This window comes from Chrysochloris asiatica, unplaced genomic scaffold (assembly GCF_000296735.1).
Source record: "Chrysochloris asiatica unplaced genomic scaffold, ChrAsi1.0 scaffold00013, whole genome shotgun sequence".
NCBI lineage: Eukaryota > Metazoa > Chordata > Mammalia > Afrosoricida > Chrysochloridae > Chrysochloris > Chrysochloris asiatica.
In genome coordinates this window covers 14,905,270-14,920,484 of record NW_006408531.1, presented here as the reverse complement: position 1 = coordinate 14,920,484, position 15,215 = coordinate 14,905,270, and the positions used below count along the sequence as shown (strand labels likewise).

The window sequence follows — 15,215 nt, the reverse complement described above, 5'->3', positions numbered from 1 at the left end:
AAACCTGTCCACCATGGGTGACCCTGCTGGCATTTAAAATACCAGAGGCATAGCTTCCAGAATCACAGCAACTCACAAGCCACCACAGTAAGAAAAACTGACAGACCAGTGGGGGAACAACTCTATAGCACAAGACATATTTAAATTTTTATAAAAGAAATGAAGAAAGTAAAGGCATTGTCACTAATTCAGCAGGAGTTCATTATAATAATTATTGCTACAATAATTATCAGAGTAGAGTATTTGTTAGTAATATATTACTTTAAAGGTTCTGTTGGACTAATTCTCAAAAAGTATTGACATACTTTTTAAGTAGTTGGAACTTTAGGTTTGCTTGAGGTCAGATTGGCTCAATGCACCATAACCCATCCCCTTGCAGGCAAGTCAATTCCAACACACATGGAAGGATATGGAAGAAATGCCTCATAGGGGATCCATGGCTGTAATTCATTATTACTATCATTGCGAGTTGAGTGAAGGTTTACAGACAAGATCATTAGTTTTACATTCAACAAACCATCCACTTTGTCTCATCTCCATGACTTCAATCCCTTCCATGCAACAACAGTTGTCCCACTTCCTCCCTGTGGTTACCCATGTACAGATATTCTCTTTCAAACTCATATATTTGTGGGATATATAAATACATATATATCCTACTCTTCCTCCCATACTTATTCACATGGCTGTAAGTTTTTTGGAAGCAGGCTGCTACATCATTCTCCCACAGCACGACTGGTGGGCTCAAACCACTAATCTTTCTGTTGGCAGCCAAGCACTTTAATCACTGTGCCACCAGAGCCCCCTTAAATTCACCATAAAGCCTGTCTTTGTTCACAGTAACACCTGAGTTACTTCTGTGCTGATGACTTCTTCTGGAATGCTAATGCTAATTCATCCTCTGCAGCAAGTTGATATAGACTGCTCAGTGAACCAGGAACAGAGAGCAGAAACACCTCATCATATAGGTGCACTTATAAGTGTTATGAGGAGTCCTGGTGTGGCGCTGTAGAATCAATACTGAACTTTGAACCACAAGGTCAGCAGTTCAAACCCACCAGCTGCTCCTCAGAGACCCTATACAGAGTTGCTATGACTTGGAACTGATTCGACCGCACTTAAGAACAACAACATAGGTGTCATGGCTTACAGCAACACACAAGCCACTACCATCTAACAGTTTGTTGCACTGTGGTGGCTTGGTGTTACTGTTATGCTGGGAGCTATGCCATTGGTATTTTAAATGCCAACAGGATCATCCATGGTGCACAGGTTTCAGTGGAGCTTCCAGTCTAGGAGGAAAGAGTGGCGGACCACTTCTGAATGGTTATGCACTGAAAATCTTATGAACGACAACAACATCAGGTGTTTGGAGCTTTTGTTTTTTTATGCCAAAGAGCTATCCTAGATGTAAAGTTTCTCCTAATATCAGAATTTATCTGCCCTTAAAAGAAAACATTCCAAAAAGAAAGTACTCAAAATGAAAATAAATTTTATTAACATTTTTTAAAAACTTAATCCACCACCAACTTGTGAAATTTACAAATTACCACTGGCAGTGCCAATGTAAACACAAACAGTACAGAGACATGCAAATATGCACATGTTTGTGATAGCCATAAAAGTGTTAAGAACAAAGTGACCAGGAATTTTAGGGTTCACGGTCAACATCCACATAAAAAAGGGGATTTAGTTACTGAAACATTCTTTCCAAACCTGTCTATAATTATTCCAAGTCAGAGTCTATAAAACAATAAAATCCAAACAAAAATCGCCACTGGGATAACTGAATGCCTTTAAAATGTTATTTATAAAATGATATAAAAATATTAAGTAAGCAACATTAGGCATATTGCTAACACTCTCTTGATTTTTTGAAGTTGAATTTAGCTAAGGTATCTGTAAGTTTAGCTAAGCCAATCATTTATATTTATATTCAGAAACGAATATCACCAAATTCCTAATGATGAAAATAAACATGCTAGTCACTGAAAGTTCTTTCAGAAACAAATGTGTCTAATCTTAGTCAAACAATTGTACCACACATTTCAACATTTCAAAATTCAGTACTGAGTGTTATTTTGAGCACTGGTGTGGCACTGTAGGATAAGCACTGGATTGGTAACCACAAGGTCAGTAGTTCAAACCTACCAGCTGCCCTCAGAAACCCTAAACAGGGTCGCTATCGGTCTGAACCGATTCTACGGCACATAACAACAACAATAACAAATGTTGTTTTACAGAATGATGCTTTACTCATAGATTTTTTTCTTATATTTTTTTCCCTTTTTTCTCAGCTCCCTTGTATCTGTTTGTAATTATCTCACAGAGATCCCTAACGAACAATTACTGATAAGTCATTGTTGTTGTTAGCTGCCACTGAGCTTGCCTCTCACTCTTAGTGATCCCATGCACAATGGGATTAGACCACTGTCATCCAATGAAAATTGGCTTAACTTTCAGAAGTAGCTCTCCAGGCCTTTCTTCCTAGTCTGTCTTAGTTGAGGAGCTCCACTGAAACCTCTTCAGCACCATAGCAACATGTAAGCCTCCACTGATGCATAGGAAATGGCTGAATCTAAAGTGCATTGGCTAGGGATCAAACTGGGGTCTCCCACATGGAAAGTCAGAGAATTCTACCCTGAATTACCACTATACTGGATACATCCTTGATATTGAATTAAATATATTTTTGCATTATTGAATGCTCATTATCTTTAGAGAACTATCTTTGGGATTTTTTTTTCCCATTTAGTTTTATGTATGTCTTGGTGTGGCATTGTAGGATAAGCACTGGACCACTAACCAAAAGGTCAGCAGTTCAAATGCATCAGCTGCTGCTTGGAAACCCTATACAGGGTTGCTATGAGTTGGAACCAACTTGAAGGCACTTAACAATAACAACAAATTGTCCTCAAATAAGAAAATGAAGCCCTATTGTTTGGTCAAGTGTATATGCATGCTCACTTTTTTAATTTTTTCTTGTCAGTTAAAGAATAATTGAGATAGAAGTGCTAAATGGCACTGTCATTGGTTGCCTTAGTATTTTACAAAATATTTGTCACCAATACTGCAATCTGACAGATATCACCTTGCCTATTCCAAACAAATTGGAAAATATAAAATAAAGAATATACACCAGTATAATCATTTTAACTAAAAACTTTGAACATCCTCATTTGAATCATACTACATGACATATTTTTCACCTATACATTATTATCAAAAATTAGCTGCAGGCTACTGGTCTCTCCACGCGCAAAAGAAAAAAAAAGTGCTATGAATTGAACATGTATAAAACATGCGTCAACAGGAAGGAAGAGTAATTCACTGACTGGAAGGTAGACACATGTTAAATTGAGTGGCAAGGAAGGAAATATACAAGGAAGGAGAGAGCAATATACAATGAAACTAATGGAACATGTGGACATTCGTCTCCACGACTCACTGACCAGAAGAACTAGATGGTGCCCAGCTACCATTACCAACTGCTCTGAAAGGGATCACATTAGAAGATCCCAGATAAAGTGGCAGAATGTGTGGAATAAAACTAAAAATCAGATGTTTTTTTTTTAAAAAGACCGGGCTTACAGGTCAAAAAGAGACTGGAGGAACCTGAAACTATGACCCTCAACCCTACTTGAGATCTGGAAAGGAACTCACCCTTGTGGCCCAATTTTCAGCCAAGCAGTAGAGAGGTATAAAGGGGCAACAACAAAACTAGTCAGGTATGCTTACTATGTATGATGAAACTGTCAACTATCCAAAATCCAACAGGCAACATTTTCCTAGGGACAAGTTGAGAAGGGCTGGAAATGGAACCACAAGGAGGAAGCGGGACAACTGTAGTTGCAGGGAGGGGATTGCAATCATGGAGATGAAACAAAGTGTAGGATTTATCGAATGGAAAACTGGTGATCTCGCCTGTAAACCTTCACTCAGTTCACAACAAAAAGTTTTATTTTTTTTTTTTTAATATTACTTATGATAGTGCCCCTCTCTGGTTTTGACCACTGAAAAGCTACCATTCGTTTTTCTCTATTCAGTAAATATGTAATCTGTGGGAGATGCTGTAAGACTATGTAATTATTATCCTGTTGCTTTTTAATTTTTCATTTAATAACTTCAACATCCATTGATGACTTTTTCCTGAATCAGTTATTACAATGATGGTTACAGAATGGTAAAATTCTAGCTCTATTATTTCGCTACATTTTTTGGTTGGCACTTTCTGCAAGGAAGAACTTTCCTCTTATCTAGTTGCTTACTTTCATTATAGAGTCGTGAATTTTTAGCTCAGTCAACAGTTCATAATCCATTCTTTCATTTTATTCTTCCATAATCATTTTATTGCTCACAGTTTCCTATATATTTAATCAAAGGAGCACCCTGCAAGTTGTCTCCTCTATCAGTTTTAAATGATCCCATCACTTTTTGAGGTCTCATCGTTTTCTGGCATAATAAGATGTTACAGTGTACCTAGTACTTTACCCCAGCCCTAGAATCAGTCATTTCACCAAAGTGGCCTAGTGCCTTTTAATGAGAAATCATTTTTAGAAACCAAAATTTGAGTACTAAAAGTGCTCATTACAACCAGGATATTGTTGCTTTTAAACATGCAATAAATGCACTTGTTCTAAGTTTGTTGCTGTTATTATTAAGTGCCGTCAAGTTGATTCTGACTCATAGTGACCCTACATACATTCCCCATGAATGACTGATGAGTGTGAACCACTGACCTTGTGGTTATCAGATTAGTGCTTAACCTAGAGTACCATACTAGGACTATGCATGTTGTTGTTATTGTTAAGTGTCATCTAATAGGTTCTGACTATTATATAGGGTTCCTATATAGGGTTCCTAAGGAGCAGCTAGCAGTCCTACAGTGCTACACCAGAACTCTTCAACCTGATAAACTTTTAATAAAATTACACACCCATGGTCAGTTCTCAGTCTTCATCATATCTAACCCATTAGTAACATTTGGTATGAATGAACCTGGAGGACATTATGCTGCATGAGATAAGTCAATCACAAAAAGACAAATATTGTATGAGACCACCATAGTAAAACCTCAAGATAAAATTTTCATTGTGAAAGAAACGTTCTTTGATGGTCAACAGGAAGGGAGAATAATTCAATGACTGGAAGGTAGACACATGTTAAATTGAGTGACAAGGAAGGAGATATACAAGAAAGGAGAGAGCAATATGCAAGAAGAAGAAGGTTAACAGAAATATGATGAACATAGGTGAAGAAACAGGAAGGTATGCAAGGGCTAAAGGGGACAGAGGTGAATAATACACAACCTTGAAACAACAGTGTTCTGTGTGCAAATCCATGGACAGAGACATAGGCTGAATGGATATGGGAGGAAGAGTGGGATATGTATATATATATATATGCCATAAATATCTAAGAGTTTGAAAGAGGATATCTGTGCATGGGTAATCACAGAGAAAGGAGCTCTGGTAGTGTAGTGGTTACGAATTGGGCTGCAAACCTCACGGTCAGCAGTTCGAAACTACCAGCTGTTCAGTGAGAGAAAGATGAGGCTTTCTGCTCTTGTAAAGATTTACAGCCTCGGAAACCCTGTACAGGGTTGCTATGAGTCAGAACTGATTCCACGGCACATCACAACAACAACAACAACAACAATCACAGAGAGGAAGTGCAATAACTGTTGTTATATGGAGGGGATTGCAATCATTGGGATGAAACAAGGCATATGATTTATTGAATGAAAAACTGATGTTCTTGTCTGTAAACCTTCACTCAATTCACAATAAATTAATTAACTTAAAAAGAGCATATCCTAAGAAACCCTGGGGAAGTTCTCTCTGTGGTAGAAGTTCTTTTAGTCAGAACCAACTCAATAGCACACAACAATAATCTTTATAGAAGCACTAAGTGAGTTTGAGGCACCAACCTTTCCATAAGAGATGAGCGCTTACCCATTGTGCTACGAGGACTCCTTCCTCTAACCCATTCTTCTCTCCAAAGCTCTGTATTTTATATCTCCATTTCCACTTGGCATCTTCAACTGCATTTCTAATAAGACTTCCAAATGCAACATGCTCAAAATTAAAATCCACTTCAGCCCTGCTTCACTTACAGCCTTCTCCATCTCAGGTGATGGCAGCTCCATTCTCTGTTATTTAGGTCAATCACTTGACAGCATCCAAATTATATTCTGAGACCCACACTTTGCCCACCTCCACTGCTGACCTCTCTATCCAACAGTCTCTCAACAGGTCTCACTGCCTCAAGCCTTGCTCCTACAATCTGTTCTCAGTACAGCAGCCAGGGTGCCTCTTTTACAATGGAAGTATTTTGGAGTCACCCCCATGCTCAAACCTTGTCATGGCCCCACATTTTACTCAGCCCAGCCCAAGTCTTTTTAGTCGTCAGCAGGGCCCTACATAATTCCCATGTCACATTTACCTCTAAGCCCTATACTGTCACCCTTTTTTCTCCCCCTCTAACCACACTGAGCGCCTACTGTCTTCCCCACATGCCAGCCCACCACGCATGATCTCACTTTAAGGTCTTTGTTCTGTAGCCTGTTCCTCCATGTAGAAGTTGTCTTCCTATATACCTGTTTAACCAACTCCCTCATCTCCTTCAAATTCTGATCAAACGGTCCCCTCTAATGAGGCCAACTTTGACCACCCCCAACATAGAGCTCCTGAACCTCCGTCTCTGCTTTTCCTTTTCCTCCAAAGCACTTATTCTAATACATCATATAACCTATTTACTCATTATGTTTATTGTTCATTATCTGTCTCTCTCCTCCTAGAATATAAACTCCATGAGGGCAAGGATTTTTTGTTTTGCTCACTAAAGTATCCCAAACATAGAGTATAGTGCCTGTCCGTGGTAGGCACTTTTTCTTCCTTCTTACTTTCTTTCCTCCTTTCCTTCCTTCCTTCTGTTCTTTGGAACTATTTGTTTATTTTGATAAATGAATGAACCACATTATTCTGAATTTTCATTCCATAAACTGATGGAAGCAAGTGTGAACCCACCTATAAAATGGAGTCCACAGATTTCATTTTAATATTGGTATGCACCTCAACACCCAATTTCAGTTAAATACCACTTACCTCAGTAAGTACTTGTTTGCCTATTTCCACACATGAAATCTAGGTTTGTTTAAAAATAAAGATAATTTTAATCAGGTAAGTGATTCCAAAAAATAGGGGTTTGTATGAATCATACAAACTAGGTTAAGAACTGATTTGGATAATTCACTACTACATTGCTAAGAAGGCTCCTGCCCATTGCATTCTATGCTTCTAGCATCCACTGTGACTTTCAGTCCCATTGTGGGAGATGGAAGTGGCATGAAATAGACCAAAATTGCTTTATATATGAGCTGTTTATTCCCCTCCTAGATTCTTAAATTGACTCCAGATACAAAATTGGCAGCAGATGTCACATATCTGACCCAAGAGTGATTCATAGAATTTCATCTGAGATAAAACATCCATTGACAAACAATCAAATAACACACTTGGGATCTAGTTGGAAAATAGCCGTAATGTTGGCAGTCATGTTTTGAAAAGTACATATGCCATGAGTATTGAAATCTATCTATTGACAAAATCCACTGTGTTACGGCCACCACTAATGGAGTCCTGGTGTGATGCTGTGGGTTAAAGCGTCAGACTGCAAAGTCATTTGAACTGCGAAGTTGGTGGTTCGAGCTCACCAGCTGCTCCTTGGAAACCCTATATAGGGTCTCTTTGGGTCAGAATTGATTCTATGGCACTTAACAACAAGAAGAGAGAATCTACACGATTAACAAGTAAAACTCCTCTCTGCTGCTTGTCGGGAGGATTTCAGTCACCTTTGTGCCAAGATTATTGATTTCGTTGCCATTGATTTTCCTGAGACTTTAGGAAACACTTTCCTCATGCCTCGGGTGGTGTATTCTCAACTTTTCTAATTCATATGCAGGATTTCATCAAACTAGAGAAAATGGTCTAAACATTTTAGACATAACAGAAGAAACATAACTGTTCATTTAAAATGTGTGCAAAAGTGTAAGAAAAATTCACTTCCTATGAGGGTCAGTCAAAAAACATTACTACTAGAATTCCAATTCATTCATGGATTTATTCCAAAGAAAACATGCTTAAATGTGTCTCTGTAACCAGTGCATACACAGGTTCTCTCAGTAATATACTTGTCTTTGTTTCGCTAAGGTGCCTTCAGAAAAATGATACTTTTTTGACATGGGAAAAAAAACAATTTGAGGTCAGGGTCAACATAAATACTTAACAAATCTAAGATGGACATCTTCCTAAATCATTGAAGCTTTGCAGTAACTTTACAGGAATGCTGCCCCTCACAGAACAACAGTTCTTATTAGATGGATCAAACACTTTAAGGAAGGTCAGGAAGACCTCAAAGATAAATTCAAGACAGAGAGGTCAGCTCAGAAGGTTATAGTGCCTGTTTTGGGAACTCCAAAGGGAATAATTGATAGATTTTTCCTCACAGGACACAGGGAAATCACGGGGACTTATCAGGAAGAAATTTTAAGAAAACTGTGTAAGTGAGAAAAAGGCCAGGAAAGCTGGAATGAGGAATTTTTTTCCATCATGACCATGTTGATTGTTCAAGAGTAGCAAGGACTGTCCTATGTGAATTTCATTGGGAAACCCTACTTTATCCACTTTCCAGTCTTGATCCTGTAATTTCTGATTACTTTTTGTTCCCCAAATTTAAAGAACATTTCAAAAGAACATAGCTTAAGTCCCTCAAAGATGCCCAAAGTGCCATTTTGACATGGTATAAATAGAAGAGTGCAGAATTCTTCAGGAAAGGTTTAGAGAGATAGAGACTATAAACCTTTTTGTTTAATAAATGTTTCTGTTATTTGGTAGTAGTGGTCTTTTACTTACCCTCCTAGGATAGCAGCTTCATTCAAAGGAAAGAGAATTTTAAATTTATATAGTTCACATCTCTCAAAATTATGTTCAAAAATGTCCTGACATTTTAATAAATATAAAGTGCAAAAAAAAACACCATTTTTGTTCTAGAAGCATTTCAAATGTTAGTTAAATAAACTAAAGAAAGCATAGAGAACACATTTTAAATTTCTCTCATTTTTAATATACTTTATATAGAGGAAATGTAAGTTGTTGTTTTTTTAATATGTAAACCTCTGTATTTTATTGCTTTCTACAGATACCACACACTCAGGTGAAATCGGCACCAAGAAAAAGGTGAAAAGACTGTTAAGCTTTCAAAGATACTTCCATGCTTCGAGGCTGCTTCGTGGAATTGTACCACAAGCCCCTCTCCACCTGCTGGATGAAGACTACCTGGGACAAGCCAGGGTGAGCTAGTTACACCTTTGTCTCCTCACAGCAGGACAGTGCCCAAGAGCGTGAACCCCAACCACCAGTCTGTGAATCCTAGTTGGTTGCAGGGGATTCTGTGACTCTGAGCCAGTTACTCACCAAGTCTGGAGTTCTGCCCCACAATATAAAACGAAGTTAGTAGAAATACCTACTCCTAGGGTTGGCACAAGGAACGCTGATGGTGCTGTGAGTTTGGCATTGGGCTGCTAACCCCAAGGTCAGTGGTTCAAACCCTCAGCAGGAGAAAGATGACATTGTCTGCTCCTCTAAAGATGTACAGTCTCAGAACCCTGCATATGGTTTGGCTTGGTCAGGGTCAATAAAAAGATAAATGGTTAAAACATGTTTATACTATGCTTAATATACTCATGCTTCGCACGTACTAGGGAAGCACAGTGGCTCTATAGGACAAGCACTGGACTCAAACCACAAGGTTGGCAGTTTGAGCCTAGCAGCCATACTACAAGAGAAAGATGAGGCTTTTCCCTCCCGCAAACATTTACAGCCTCAAAAACCCTATACAGGGTCTCTTTGAGTCGGGACTGACTCGATGGCACTCAACTACAACAAAGCACATGCTAACTATTTTCATTTTTATAAATGTGCAAAACACATTTGCACATGGTAGCATAGTGCTTATGAGTTGGGCTGCGAACCTCAAGGTCAGCAGTTCCAAACTACCAGCCATTCTGTGAGAGAAAGATGTGGCTTTCTGCTCCCATAAAGATTTACAGCCTTGGAAACCCTATGCAGGGTCGCTATGAATTGGAACCAACTCCTGCAGCACACCAACAACAACAACAGCACCTAAGAGTCTTGGTGTGGCACTGTAGGATCAACACTGGTCTACTAACCACAAGGTTGGTGATTCAAACCCACCAGTGGCTCCTTGGAAACCCTATCTAGGGTTGCTGTGAGTCAGAACCAACTCAAAAGTGCTTAACAACAGAAACAACAACACCTAGAAGTCCTGGTGTGGCACTGTAGGATAAGCACTGGACTATTAACCATGAGGTCAGTATTTCAAACCACCAAACCCTCGTGGAAACCCTGCACAGGGTCTCTATGAGACAGAACTAAGTTGACAGCACCTAACAACAGCAAAAACCCCTCTGCCTGCGATTAGGTGAATGTTTGGTTAGAGAAGCAAGACTCTCCCACCATTGCTTTGCCTTTGGGATTTTATGGTTTGGGGAAAATGTTCACCCAACCAAAACCTCAAAAATAGCTTGTGACCTCCTCATTTTCATGCAAGGTGAAGACCTTGGTAGTTTAGATATTCCAGGTTGGATATCCAAGTTTGGATATTGCCAAGGAGTTTGGCTATTCCAAATACCCAAAAGGAGTAGGACACAGGGAACCCATTCAGGGACAGAAAGAAGAGAGTGAGCTGGTCTTTTCGTGCATCAATAATTATGTGAAGAAAGAAAGGCACAGTTGCAGGAAATATAATGCGGTAGAACTTTGTATCTGACTGAAAGTTGTTAATGTTACGTGTCGTCGAGTCAGTTCTGACTCAAAGTGACCCTGTATAGGGTTTCTGAGGAGTGGCTGGTGAGTTTGAACCACCTATTCAAACCACCCTTGTGGTCCAGGGCTTATCTGATAGCACCACCTAATTCTAAGAATGGCATATGTTTTCAAGGAAACATGCACTGCATCACAAGGGTGGTTTGAACCTGAAATTTGGAAGTTCAAACTCACCAGCCGCTCCTCAGAAACCCTATACAGGGTCGCTATGAGTCGAAACCAACTTGACAGCATTTAACAGCAACAACAGCAGGGTGATAAGCCTGCACTGGGCAGGAGGGCTTTCAGTTACCCTGTATATTCTATTGCCCACTCTCCTGCCTTCTATCTGTTAGAGTGGTTAATTATGAATTTGGTCCACATTGAATAGATTAATGTGCTCAACAATCATTTTGACTTCATATCTTTTTTCTTTTAACATTTGGCTTCCTGAGCACTCTGTAGTTTGTGATGACTTTGCTGAACTATAATTTAACAGATACCTAACATGTGATGCAGTTCGAAACTACCAGCTGTTCCACGGGAGAAAGATGAGGCTTCCTGCTCCCGAAAAGATTTACAGCCTCAGAAACCCTGTACAGGGTCACTATGAGTCAGAACCAACTCCATGGCACATAACAACAACAACATGTGATGCTGTAGGCTAAGCACTGGATTGCTAACCACAAGGTTCCAAGTTCAAACCCATGAGCCACTCCTCAGAAATCCTATGCAGGTTGGAACTGACTCGATGACACTTAGCAACATTAACATGTTCATGCTTACTATGTGCCAACACCATGTCTGTATATTACCTATTTAATCCTCACAACTACCTTTTCAAGTGGAAAAGATTATAAAATGAATTTTTCAGATTAGCAAACTGTAGCACAGAAAATTTAAGGAACTTGCTCAAGATTCTACAGTTAGTAAAAGTTACGGCTGACTTTGGACCATGTGGTCTAATTCCATAGCTCAGACCCTTACAAACTGCTGCTACTAGTGAAGGCTAACATTTATTTTACTACAGCCGATTGTATGTAAAGAGTTGTTGTTGTTAAGTGCTGTCAAGTCAGTTCTGACTCATAGTGACCCTCTATAGGGTTTCTGAGGAGCAGCTGATGGGTTTGAACCACCGACCTTATGATTAGCAGTCCAGTGCTTATCCTACAATGCCACATCACATAGAGAGTAGTAAATTACTAATAAGTCACTATTTTCAACTTCTTGATTGTTGCATTCACTATGTCTCAAAGTAAATGGTTGCATCTCCAATATGATTCATTTGAGTGTTCTTGTCTGTTTACCTTTTTAGCATATGCTCTCCAAAGTGGGAATGTGGGATTTTGACATTTTCTTGTTTGATCGCTTGACAAATGGTAAGTTATCCACAGGAATTCTCTCCCTGAAGTGCACACAATAAAGTGGGATTCATTTCATGAAAAAGAATTTATTTTTAAACACTTTGTTGTTCTCTCTTCTTCATTCCCCTCTTTATTATGTCTAAAGTAAACTCAAGAAGGACTAGGGCACGGGAAAATTAATTCTGGTGAAGAGTGAAGACTGAACTTGGCCTTGGAAGCATAAGACAAGGTTAAAAAGGTTTCCAGAAAGGGACAGAAAACTTGGCAAATGGACTTGGGGAACTCAAGTAGAAATGGAGAGAGTGCTGACACGTTGTAGGGGTCCCAACCAAGGTCATGGAACAATCTGTGTATAAATTGCTGAATGGGAAACTAATTTGTTCTGTAAACTTTCACCTAAGTCACAATAAAATATTTTTTGGAAAGAAAAAAAAAGAACCCTTCTGAACTTAATGATCTGAAAGGAATTTTTTTTAAAACAACAGATTAGAGTCTTTTCTTGTAGAATGCTTTGGCCACATGTAAAAGTAGGAAGTTCATTGTTAGTTAAGGGAAAGTAGGAACACAAAAGCACAGCTGACCTGTCCTGAGTCTTGCAGGACAGGTTGTTGCTTCACGTTCATTAAGTGAGCTGAGCTACCCCATGACTGATGTTCATACACATCTGATATCATCAGAAGAGGGAGTGTAAAAGCTTTGGCTAAAATGGAAGGGAAAGGTAGACATTAGCACGAGTGTCTCTTCTTAAATGTTTGTGCCTATAGAGGCTTCCCTTAAGAAAATAATAAACTCTTAAACTCTTATTTTTATCTATACATTAAACAAATGCTGATAAATTTAGGAAGCCAGTGGAAGAGATCACACTTAATGCTTACCTTTCTATGTTCCACAGTCTACCTGACTTGTGCTTTGAGTCATTACAGATGGTTTTCTACCATTCTATTATCTGACAATTAATGTGTGTTTGATAAAGATGCAGTCTAAGAGCAAGAACCAAAGCTTTAGCTCATGGAAAGTGAATTAGGTCAGTAGGGATGAACTTCAAATTCTTGCCTTTCACTTTGCTCAAATCAAGTGGTAAATGAAATTAACTGTGAACCAAAAGAACTTGTTAAATGGTATTTGCAAAAAGATTGGGTCGTTATGATTCTCATGCAAATATAAAATGAATGCATGTCAAAGATTTTTTTACTTAACTCAATGATTTAGTAGTTCCAGTAAGATGCTGCAGCTGGTTCCGTGGACAATTCAGAGGACTCATATGAGCACTAAGAAGTGCTGGAGTGAATTGATAAGTAGCTGGAAAACACTGGGGGGTAGGAATCAGTTCTCCTTTCACCTGACTACATTTCTTTGTGTGTATATGGACAAGAACCTTCTGCACTGCTATCAATGATCTACAACTTAGGGAGTTGTGAAGTTGCTCAAAGACAATAAAAGTGGCAGAGACCCATAGAATCAGGTAACCTGGAAAAGTATCCTTACTCAGCACCGAGTTTTCCATTTGGAGACATTCAGTCATCTTTTTGGCCCATATCTAAGTTTTTATAAACGCTCTAATGCTTTTTAAATTCAAACATTCTTCTTAAATAAACAGCATTTCTTGAATGTTCCTAAGTTATTATAACTTGTGTTTGTATCTCTATATCAAAATATCTTATGGCTAAATGTTTATGTGGGCAATATTTCATGGGAAGAATAGGCTATGAGTATTAAATAATGGGATGGCTTACAATGTAAGAAATGACTTAAAGTGACTTAAGGCACATTTCAAATCATTGTTAGTTTGCATTTAATATATGTATGTATACGCATATACACACACAAATAAACATCAACTCCTCACTTGGGAGTCCTGATGACACACATGGGTAAGCACCGAACTGCTAACTGAAAGGTCAGAGATTCAACCCCCAGCCACTCCGCAGGAGAAAGGCGTGGCTGTCTGCTTTTGTAAGGATTTATAGCAGTTTTACTCTGCATAGTAGGTTATACGTTGGACTGCTAACCACAAGGTCAGCAGTTCAAATCCACGAGTCATGCCATTGGAAAAAGATGAGACTTTCTGCTCCCATACAGATTTACAGCTTCAGAAACCCAATACAGGGTGGCTCTGAGTTGGAATCAATTCAACAGCACATAGCAGCAGCAGAGGACGATTATGAGTTGGATTCAACTCAACGGCAATAGGTTTGCTCCTCACTTGTCAACAGTAGTAAAGAAATCGATCTGACTCTTGCACATTAACCATGTGTGGCAGTAGTAAATAACGAGGTGAAAAGCAAGAATAGCACTGCCTGTGATGTGTCAACTTGGCTGTATCTTGGTTCTTAAATTACATAATTACATCAGTATTATGTAATGATGTATCTGATGTTATGTTATGTAATGTTGTGGTAATCCTCCCTTTTTGCATAATGTTGATTTTCACATAGCGACCCAATCTTTGGAACCTGACCATATTGACAGACAAGTGAGGAGTAGCTGTCTCTCCCTGACACCTCAGTCCACAGATTCACTATAGCTCTTCAGTATAAGGGAGAATGTCTGAGCTAATTGTACTTTATATAAAAACGAGGAAACCTAGGGTCAGATGATAGTGGTAAGATTATCTGTATTTGAAACCCAAAAGGCAAAAGATCATCATATCTGAGCTATTTGAATCTTATTATTAATCTTGGTACCTTAATGGTGATGAAAATGAATTCATCCCAGTGACTGTTTTCCCACAGGAAACAGCTTGGTGACACTGCTGTGCCATCTCTTCAACAGCCATGGGCTCATTCACCACTTCAAGTTAGACATGGTGACCTTACACAGGTTTTTAGGTAAGTTCTTTGTTCCATATCCTTCCCTCCCTCCCATCAATCATTGCAGTCTATAATACTCTTTAATGTAACTAGAGCTACAGCCATAGCAAGGTTGATGAAGACCTCAAGTTAATCTTAAATGATCTCATCTTAATTTT

General features: G+C 38.9%; 1 protein-coding gene across 1 annotated transcript in view; it reads left to right on the top strand.

Annotated features, from left to right (window-relative positions):
• Positions 1–15,215, top strand: part of PDE7B (phosphodiesterase 7B) — a 209,931-nt gene that overhangs the window by 156,346 nt on the left and 38,370 nt on the right. The window contains exons 3-5 of the mRNA XM_006834716.1: positions 9,199–9,350; positions 12,199–12,262; positions 14,980–15,075. Coding sequence (XP_006834779.1) covers positions 9,199–9,350; positions 12,199–12,262; positions 14,980–15,075 — 312 coding nt within the window. The remainder of the gene's footprint in view (positions 1–9,198; positions 9,351–12,198; positions 12,263–14,979; positions 15,076–15,215) is intronic.